The sequence below is a fragment of the Symsagittifera roscoffensis genome, chromosome 7, assembly GCF_963678635.1.
Source record: "Symsagittifera roscoffensis chromosome 7, txSymRosc1.1, whole genome shotgun sequence".
Classification (NCBI taxonomy): domain Eukaryota; kingdom Metazoa; phylum Xenacoelomorpha; order Acoela; family Convolutidae; genus Symsagittifera; species Symsagittifera roscoffensis.
The window spans coordinates 9,673,938-9,684,698 of NC_087068.1; the positions used below are offsets into that span (position 1 = coordinate 9,673,938).

General features: G+C 35.8%; 1 protein-coding gene across 2 annotated transcripts in view; it reads right to left on the reverse strand.

Moving 5' to 3' along the window:
- Positions 1-10,761, reverse strand: part of LOC134851647 (mirror-image polydactyly gene 1 protein-like) — a 48,793-nt gene that overhangs the window by 32,349 nt on the left and 5,683 nt on the right. For both annotated transcript variants that reach the window (XM_063867822.1, XM_063867823.1), the window contains exons 4-9: positions 8,535-8,691; positions 7,807-7,830; positions 7,704-7,739; positions 7,080-7,152; positions 6,038-6,167; positions 3,812-3,869 (exon numbers count right to left, since the gene is read on the reverse strand). In XM_063867822.1, coding sequence (XP_063723892.1) covers positions 3,812-3,869; positions 6,038-6,167; positions 7,080-7,152; positions 7,704-7,739; positions 7,807-7,830; positions 8,535-8,691 — 478 coding nt within the window. The remainder of the gene's footprint in view (positions 1-3,811; positions 3,870-6,037; positions 6,168-7,079; positions 7,153-7,703; positions 7,740-7,806; positions 7,831-8,534; positions 8,692-10,761) is intronic.

The following is a 10,761-nucleotide window of genomic DNA, read 5'->3' on the forward strand; positions in this document are numbered from 1 at the left end:
CTAAGTCGAAAAAAATTTAAAATTCAATTTGAGACAATCAGCCGAGAATCACAACCACCAGCATTAGACCAGCTCTTAGTTTTTCCGAGCGGCCACTCAGCCGAAAAAATGTGGGTAGACGTCTATTGGGACTAAATTACAAAAAAAACAAGAAAAAAATTAAGAAACTCATTAAAAACTTTGAATATTTAGGTTAAAAAATTTGAACCTTTTCAATAAAGCTGACCTGTAGTTTTGGGTCATTTGAAGTATTAAACAATTTTTTATATACTTCAAAGGACACAAACAATTCGCTGATTCATCCGATAGAACATCAATCGAACCATACTTGAATAAAAAGAAAGAAAAAACTTCCTAGCAGGTAAATTCAAAATTCTAGTTGGAAAATTGACACAATAACAAGTATTGCCAAATTACATTAAAATTTGTAAAGATCTGAAAAAAATCAATAATTTGGAAATAAAGACAAAAAAGCAAACAAACGAATGTCCAAATCAATTTTTCCCAGGCAAAAATCAGTTTCAGTTGCTTCCTCGCATTTGTAACACAGAGGCGAAGCTTGGCTTGGCAAACGACAAAAAGCAGCTTTATAAAGTATAATATGAAAAAGTATAAATAAGCCTCGAATTAGCAAAAACACGGCTAAGTCTGAGATTCGAACCAGCGACCTTGAGATTAGGAGTCACACACACTAACCACTCAGCCACGGAAGCTTATTAATAAAAAGAAGATAGAAGATTAACACTAGCCACAAATAAAGCAGAGAAAAGACATGTCATGGAATTTCTAACTCTACAGTGAAATTTCCCACTAAGTGAACAGTTTTAATGGACACTTTTATTTGAGAGTTAGGTTAGAAAAAAAGGGTTCGTAATAACACACTAAGCTGACGCAAGTGTAATCAAGCGCTTACAAAGTGGACAATACTTGGGCAGTCGGCCCTTGAACCAGAAAAACTTGTCTAAAATTTTGAGCAAAAAAAGTTTCGAAACTCATTTCCACAGACCTACCTTCACAAAAAAATTTGCTAAACTTCTCGGTACTTGAATAACAGCATCATTACAGGAAAAAATTGGAGTGAATTTCAGTTAAAAATAAGCTGCTTAAACCAGAAGAGAAACCATTCATTAGAAAGAAAGCCAATCAAAATAAGGAGACACATCATGGTCAATCAAATTTTTCAAAAATCAATTTTTATTTCAAAAAAAAACTCGCGAAAAAACTAATAGCTGAATTACTTCCACTGATGACCAACTGAAAAATATAAGAAACTAGAATATTCAAAAGTTTCCGCGCCGTAAAGAGACGGACGATTCTCCGGAATAGCGGAAAATTTTTGTTTGTTTTAAAAAATAAGCTGCAGCAGGATTTGAACCACAAGCTTTTGAAAGGAGCATGGCGGTTTGACACTCAGCATGATTCATTACAATTGCTGGCACTCATCTCATGAAAAAAAACATAGCTATTAGACAAAGTGAAAAAAGCCAAAGAACGCAAGGAAACAGGAAAAAAATTGACTCGCTTTTGAAACGTTCGCAATTCAAAGAAAAATTTCAAACCAGAATTTTAAAACTTTAGCAATTCACGAATTTCAAAAATTGGACTTTGCCCAAAACCTTACTTGTTTCTCTGCTAAAATAAGTGAAAAGAGTATAAAATTTTGCCAAGGATAATCAATTTTCCCAAGGAGATAACATTTCTCTTAGAGAAATTAGGGAATCGCCGCTTATGTGGGAACAATTATCACAACCGGTTTTTTCAATTTAACTTTTCATCTTAAATTTTATTGGGTAAAATTGAAAATTCAAAAATTTTTTAAAAAATGGTCAAAAGTTCTAACAACTAGTCAAAAGACGTTCCAAAATCTATAAACTTTTTCTGCAAAAAGCAGGCTGTGGCCACTTAGGCAGAGAAGATTCCCAAAACCAGGTTTATCGATTGAACACAACCTGAGAATTGGCACGGTAGTAAACGCGTAACGTCAAAAAGTTTCCAAAAAACTGTCAAAGTTTCATATCTTGGACTTGTTTGAAGAGCATTAATTTTTCCATAAAGAAACTGCGCCTAGCCAATTATAAATGTAGGCTTTCAATAACCTGTTATTTCGATAAACCTATATCAGATTTGGCAGGATAGTTAGCGAGAAAGTCCGAACAAATAGTCAAAAAATCTATTATTTGACATTTCCGAGAATCTTAGCTTCTGTGTAAAAAATAGGATGCAGCCGCTTATGCAGAAAAAATTCACGCAATCTGTAATTTTGATTGAAAACACAATGTCAGATTGATTTGGGAGGGTAGTTTTTAAGAAAAAAAACAAACTCAAAAAAACGGTCAAAAATACAAAGTTTCCGATGGCCATCACTTTTGGTGCCAATAAAACTTGAGCGTAGTCGCAGAAGCAAGTGAGCTTCTCACATTCCGCACTTTGAATTAAACTCAAAATCTCAAATATGGCAGGAAAGTTTTCGAGAGTATTCAAAAAGTTTAAAAAAACGGTCAAACAATCAAAAATTTGTTTTTTTTTCCGAGGGCGATAACATTTTTTGTAAAAAAGTTCTGTGAGCTTCCCACTGCAGTTTATCTCCATTTAACACACAATACCAGATTTGAGACGTTAGTTTTCGAGAAAAATCAAAAACATTGACAATACGGTCAAAAATCTATAATTTGACTATTTCGAGGGCTATTACTTTATGTATAGAAAAAATTGGGCGTAGTCGCATATGCAGGAAGCTTTTCAGAACCGTTTTTTCCTTGAAACCAAAAGCTCAGGTTTGGGAGGGTTCGTTTTCGATAAAACTAAAGAACAGATGAGTCAAATATTTCCCCACAAAAATATGGGTCAAATGTTCCCCCACAGATTTTTTTCGAAGGCTGTAGACAGAAGGGTAAAAAAAATTAGGAAGATAGAGGGGTCAAGCGACTCTAGGCGAGTATGCACGCTCACAGGGGAGCAGGCAGTCTTTCAGTTGATACCGCTTTTCTGAAATCAGTAGAAATTTTTAAGAAAAACAAATATTTCTCCATTAAATTTGGAAATAATTTTCCATAGCAAAAAAGAAACCGACTGGTAAACATGAAAAAGCGGAGGGAGTGTTAAAATTGTGTTTTCCTTGATACGACCAACAATTAGGTCAATAAACCGATAAAAAATGGGCCGGAATAATTTGGGCTGAGAAATTTTTTAGCGAAACAAAAATCAATCAAAAATCAATTGAAGGAAGTACGAAGTCAACGTAAGTAAAAATTATACATTGTAGGAGTAGATCAAACACTAAAAGCAACATTAAAAGACAAAACAAGCAGCAAAAAAAAAAACGATTACAAGATGTGACAACTAAGTCGACAAGAGATAATCATACAAATAATTCGCCGACAATTTTATTTGAAACAAGATATTTCCGTTTGAAAAAAAAACAGGTCCCGGCCAGATTCGAACCCAGGACCCTTGCCGTCCAAAGCATAATCGTTACCAGGATAAGTTGGCTGGGAATGCATCGAAGTTTGAATTCATTATGAACCAAGATACAAGTGATTCTGTTAAACAAGTTGTTAGCCCGAAAAAGTTGCAAGCTTAGATAAATCAAAAGCCAAACCGCAAAAAAAGTACATTTGAGCCCGAAAAAAATCTGAATACTTTACCAAAAAAGGGGGAAAAATCATCACACCCTATATAAGAGTCTGAGCGAAGTTCATAGACTCTTAGAAAAAAAAGGTAGAACGTCAAAAAACACACAGCAAATTGCAATCGAGTACACGAGAAGTGCTAAAAAATATTAGATGATTAAGATTTTTAAAAAAGCACTCACAGGTTCCGAGTCGTCCTTGATCACACATTTCAACTGCTCCTCTGGACTCTTCTGCAGACTAAAACGATATCATTCATCTAAATTTACCAAACACTTATTACACTGATGGCTTGCATAGCTTTTTTTGGCTCAAATAAAATTAATGAACCCAAAACTATGACAAAATGCACACAGAGGCGAAGCTGAGCTTCGCACAACTTGCGATTCAATACAAACATTAAAAAAAAACAGTCAAAAAACTTGAGAACATTTTAGACAAGGAAAAAAAGGTGAACCAAGATTTCGAAAGTCTCGATAAAAAACAACTACAGGTCCAGCTAAAGCTTGAGGTACGCGTTTAATATTGAATGAGTTTGCAATACTGAAGCGGCCCGAGAAATGTGATTTCAAAAATTGGACATTGCCGAAAACATTATTGGTCCTCTACTAAAATAAGTGAGAAACGAAATTTGGAGATAATCAATTTTCCCAGAGAGAGAACATTTCTCTTAAAAAAGTTAGGGAGTCGTTATTTCTGCAGGAACAATTATCGCAACCCGTTCTTTCAATGGAACTTGTCATCTCAGATTTGATTGTGTAAGATTTAAGAAAACTCAAAAAGTTTCTAAAAAGCGGTCGAAAGTTCTAAAAAAACGTTCGAAAGACTTTCCGAAATCCATAACTATTTCCTGCAAACCGTTTGAGCCCAAAATCTGAGGTATGGCAGGGAGTTTTCGAGAATACTAGAAAAGTCTAAAGAGCGGTCAAAAAAATATATTTGACTTTTCAGAGGGCGATTACTTTTTGTATAAAACTTTTTGTTAGTGTACGCTAATGCAGAGTAGCTTCGCAGTACCCGTTATCTCATTGAACTCACAATATCAGATTTGGGAGAGTAGTTTTCGAGAAAAGTCAAAATCTTTCAAAAAAACGGTCAGAGAATCAAAATTTTTACTTTTTCGAGGGCCATAATTTTTGAAGTAAAAAAAATTTGGGCCTTGTAGCAAAAGCAAATGAGCTTCCCGAAGCCCATTCATTCTGAGAATTTAACCCAAAACCTTAGGTATGGCAGGGTAGTTTTCAAGAGAATTCATAAAGTTCAAAAACGTTCAAAAATTTGACTTTTCAGAGGGCGATAACTTCTTGTATACAACTTTGTGGTAGCGTCCGCTAAAGCAGAGGAGCTTCTCACTTACTGCTATCTCATTGAACTCACAATATCGAATTTGAGAGGCTAGTTTTCGAGAGAAGTTGAAAAGATCCACAAAACGGTCAAAAATAAGAAATTTGACTATTCCGAGGGCCATAACTTTATGTGCATAAAAAATTTAGTCGTAGCCACATATGTAGGTGAGTTTTTAAAAACAATTCTATCAATTAAAACCGAAAACTTAAATTTAAGAGAGATAGTTTTCGAAAAAACGAAAAAAAATCAAAAATGATCAAATTGTCCCACATACTTTTTCGAAGGCTGCAGACAGGGGAGACAAAAAGAAAAAAAAGACTCTAGGGAAATATGCAGGCACAGAGTGAATAAGCGGTCTTTCAATTGATACTCCTTTTTTGAAAACCAGGAGAAGTTTCTGAGAAAAACTAAATTTTTGCAAAAAGTAAAAAAAAATCCAAAACAAAAAAAATGAAACTTCAACAAACAGATTGGTAAACATACAACTAAATTAAAAACTGCGCAGAGGAGTGCTAAAATTGTGTTGCTTTTGAAACATCCCAAAATTAGGTCATTAAGCCGATGAAAAATAGGCCGAAATAAATTTGGCCGAGGAATTTTTTAAGCGAAACAAGAAAAAAACAAAGAGGAAAATATAAAGTCTTGGTAAACTTGCAAATGTTACCGTAATTCAAACACTAAAACAATATAAAGAAAATTGCGCGTAGAAAACACAAATCCCAAGATGTGACAACTATGCCAACAATAGATAAGCAGACAAAAAATTGGCCGACAATTTTGTTTTTGAAACAGAATATATCCCGTTTGAAAAAAAAAAAAACAGTTCCTGGTCAGACTCACCCCCAGGACCTTTGGCGTCCCAGGCATATTTGTAAACTCCAGGCTAAGTTGGCCAGGAACGCTACGAAATTTGAATACATAATGAAGCAAGGTAGAGATGAGTCCAGACGAGTCCTGTTGACAAAGTTGTTTACGGGAAAAAAAAAGTCTAGTACCCGGTTGCAATACCCTAGCTTATCGCAAAGGTAATAAAAGTTAGAATTAGCACAGAGGCAACTAACAATTGAACTTCTTCTTTGAGAGAGTCTATATGTTGGAGTAAATGCTCCCTCTCAGTTCTAGCCTCTCTCACTTGCTTCAACAGGGCTTCGTCTCTCTTTCGCTGCTCACCATGGATTTCCTCTATCACAGCTGAAAACATGGATTAATTGGTCAGTTCGATTAATTTTGATAGTTGAGGTTAAATTACAATAATACCACTCAAATAACCAGAAGAAACCTGAACCAATAGGTACATTTTATATTCCGCTGGAAATTAAAATTCACTTTCAAAACTAGAAATTGTTCACGTTTTTTCGTTTTCGTAACTGGAGAGCATAATTTGCCTTCCGTTTACCGAATTAACTTGAAACGAAATCAAAATTCAAACCGCAGATCCAATTCGAATTGAACAAATTTCAAGACTTTTCCTGAAAAACAAAACGAGAACAAAATCAACATGACCTGTGTAAGTTTTTTTATTACGTTCATTGACACAGAGGAGCAATTGACCAATTTCCAAAATTGTCAAAAAAGGCCTTTTGTTATGGTAAAATCAGGGGCGGATTTGGGATTTTCTGAAGAGGGGGGGGGGGGTAGATTTTGAAAAAAAAAATCAAAAATTTTGTCGACCTTTTTTTAGGTCGACCAATTTGATTTTCTGAGCTCTACCAAATCCCTGTAGAGACCCTATTTTGACCAGGATTTGAAAAATAGGAACATTTTGACTAAAAATTGCGGTTTTTTTCCGCGCGCGCTTCCCACTCAAAATTAGTGTATTTTGGCGCCCAAGGCGCCGTTAGAAAAATTTTAGGGTCAGTCAATGGATATCTCAAAATAGTACAAAGGGATTTGACCCCCTGTCGACCCAAAGGGTCCCCATTTGGGTCGGCAGGGGGTCGAAACCCTGAGAGGGGGTTGTCCACCCCTCCCCCCTAAATCTGCTGGGGGTTAAAATGTAATCATGATGGCAGCTCAAGGTCTGCTTCTTTCCAAGAAGAGAACCAAGATTGCAGACGGAAAAAAAAGCAGAATATACCCACATAATACGTGTCCTACTCATACCTGCCACTCTGTGAGCGACTGTGGCCTCAATCTCTTCACTCTTCAGTTCCTGCATCAGCCTCACACTCGTGCCCTAAACAAATTGCTGAGGCATTGAGACGATTTATCCACAAGGGACAGGACCAACAAAATACGAGCTGTTCAGCTCTTCACGGAGAACCGCAAGTGTTTCCCTGGTTAACAACTACATCCAATTTTTTTGACAACATTCCTACGATGTGTATGTTGCCTCACCCTCAAGCAACGAGCACGGATCAAGGTGGAAATTAATCCGAGAAGCCAAAACCTCAGACTCATTTCTCTGAACATGGTCCTTTTTTTAAACAACCTTTTCAAATCCAGACGAAGGCTCAAAGAAATTTAATATGACATTACACTCGTTCACCAATGAGCTTTCTTCAAGTTTCATTATTTCACAAGGAAAAAGTCTGCTCTAAGCCATGGTTGCTTCCAATTTGCGAATTAAGTTCGCATTTATCAAGCCTAACCTCATTAAATCCAACCGAATATAATATTGGACCTCCATCCTTATTAAACTAATATCAAATTACTACAACTGACAGCTGGTCAATACGTTTTATTTCATGGATGGTTGAAGTACTCACAAAACGATTCTTGTCTTACCAATTGTTGGGTTGATCCTTCCGAATTTCTTTGTTTCTGAAAGAATAAAAATGTAAACTCTCAAATTTGCTTTTGAAGAATGGTATCAATGTTTCATACACACCTGACGACTAAAGCTACGTGACAGCTAAAACACAAAATACAAAATTATAACGTGTATTTACGTGCGTAGTATGATTGTGAACGAAAAATCAACGAAAAAAATAGCTAACTTATCTGAATCAAATTTGAAGGCCATTAATTCAGAAACTTGCAAAATCTATTTAAATTTTTAAAACGAAAATAGGTATGATTCTCTCCTGGAACCTAGTATAATTTCGGCTGACCAAATACCAATGGTGGACTTTCGAGATTAATTTGGTCTAAAGTCTTCAAACGTAGTGACCAGGTCTTGTTCAGGTTTTGGCTAACCGTAAGCTTCCCAACCTTCAGCCACCCAGGACCATTTTCCCACGTGAAATTGAAACAAACAAACCAGTCACACTTTTACGATTGATGTCCACTTGGATTCCCCCCTGATACACCTTCAAAAAGTTGGAATAGCGGACGCTTAAGGTAAAAAAATAGTTTTTACCGCGAAAGTAGTACTCGCTCTGCTCTAGACACCACAGATATCAGATGTTCATTATAATGAACTTGAACTCAATTTATACATCAGTATTATCAACTCAAGTTTCCCTTACCCGCAAAATCATAAGCACGGTGAAATAATTGTCGTCAATATTCCGTATGATTATTATTGTTTAACTACTGAACCGAGTTGAAAATTGAAGCTCTGACTTGGATTCTTGGCATAATGAGAAACACATCAATATCAGACATAAGACTGACCTGTGAGTTGCGTCTGTGCAGCTGTTGTATGTGTTTCTTGAGCGAGACGATCTTCTCCTCAGCCAAAATAAGTTGCCCGTTCTCCCCCAACAAGCGATTTGAACAGTCTTCTTCCCCTCCATTTTCAAGATGATAGTCACTATCGCCACTCAAGGTGCTGAAACCATTATGGCGATCAATTTGTCCATCTTAAATTTTTTCATCGAATTACTAAATCTATTACGACAGTTGTGTACAAAGAAACAGCAAAAAAACATTACTGGTCACTTTCTGTTTTTTTTTCAGGTCATACTATTGAGATTAACTAACACTTAGTTTGACCTTGACTCTTTTGCAGATTTCAGAAGCTTCGAAATGAAGCTTCTACCAACCATATTAGTTCAAAAAAAACTATTGAATATCCTGAGCAGAGGTACCAGGATCAAACGCCTATCGCTCTGAAAGACAAAAAATCGAGCTGATATTGTTCAGAGTTGAGCCCCAAATTTGAATAAGACGAAGAAACATCGCTGGTTAAAACTATTCGAAGCTCACTCAAGCAAACTTTAGACTCGCAAATAGCGAAAATGATAGCAGAAGTAAAGAAAACAATTCTGAAAACTATTCATGAAGCGGTACCACGTAAAATGCAATTGATAGAGAAGCAAACCCTCCATGAGGCTAGAGATATCATAGGCTGACAAGGCAGAAACTGTAGCCTAAAAGCTCGCAGTGGAACAAAACTGATCGAACGATATGATCGCACAGACAATGTCAGAATAATTGGATTCGCGAAAACCCAAATGTCAATGAAAACGTGCAAAGAGTGTTTGAAAGCAAAGAACAAAGCATTGACAAGGTCACTAAAATAGCCACTGAAATAGAAGCTATTTCATTGGAATCTGGCATACTGTTGTCCACTGACTGCCTACGAAAAAAATCAACCAAAAACTATTAGCAATCGCTTCGCAAGAAGAATCGGCAAAGTAATTCTTTTGAGGGATAAAAATAACTTTTTCAATCTTCCACAATGGGAGACATGAAAATATTTACGGCTTTGACTGCGCCGAGAGCCGCGTTTCGCAAAATTATGAAGAAAAGATGCTCGAGTAAAATCAGTTGGGACGCGCGAGGGATTCAGGCACTTCAATTATACAAAAAATGATGTGGCGCAATGTTTATGTGGTCTCTATGAAGGAGGATTGAAACTAGAGTACTCAATAACTAGATTACTCAATGACAGAGGAATAAACTAGAGTACTCATTGAGTTTAGTTGTTTCTATATACAACGAAATCGTATCTGTGCTAAAAGTACGAAGTGGTAATAGTGCTAAAAATTCTATTGTCCGCTTTTGGAAGCTACAAAATTTAATTACCAAGTCTCTTAAAAAACCAAGGAGAACTAGAAACGCTTGCAAGGCTGTCTTGAGTCACCACTCAATGTAATAGCTTTAACTCAGAAATGGCTACGTGAAACAGACGAAAAAAAGTGTTACAAATTAAAAAGGTTTGAACCACTATCAAAAAGTAGAATTGCATTGAGTGGAAGAGGCGTAAGAATTCAAGTTATAAAAAATGTCGCCAAATAACTAAAATCTAACATTCCGGAAGGTGTATGTGTACAAATTAGAATAATGAAAAATACTTATAGTTTAGTCTTGATATTCAACCCTCAGAGAAGTGCGAAAATGTTTGTATTCAGCCATTTGATTTTCTTCTTGAGCATTTGTCACTACAAAACTCGCCCGTCATTTGTTGTGGCGATATAAGCATTGATATAAAGCTTGATAATCTAGCCACATCAAAATACTTGGATAGCATGGTATCAAAAGGAGTTAACAATCTCAGCCAGCAACCAACAAGATTCACGGAAATGGCAGACTTGCGTAGATCAATTTATAATCGAAGATGAATATCAACAAAACCTGCTTCTTTTGCATAACAAAAGATTTTTTGATCATATTCCAAAAAATGAAGCAAAATGAGCTATAAAAACACATCATTCATCAGAAAAGGAATAGAAACAGTTCAGTGGTTCAACAAATTTTTTACCTAGTAATAAAAGAATAGTCTTCTATTGCTAGGTAAAAATAACAGATAAATATTTTGGAGAGTTTGAAAAAAAATTAGTCGAGTTTTTCCTAAGTTTGCACCAATTGCAAGGAAAAATATCCAAAAGAAACAGTCAGCCGAAAAGTTATTCAAATAAAACAAAATCCTCGTTTCTGTTAACTCAGAGATGGAAAG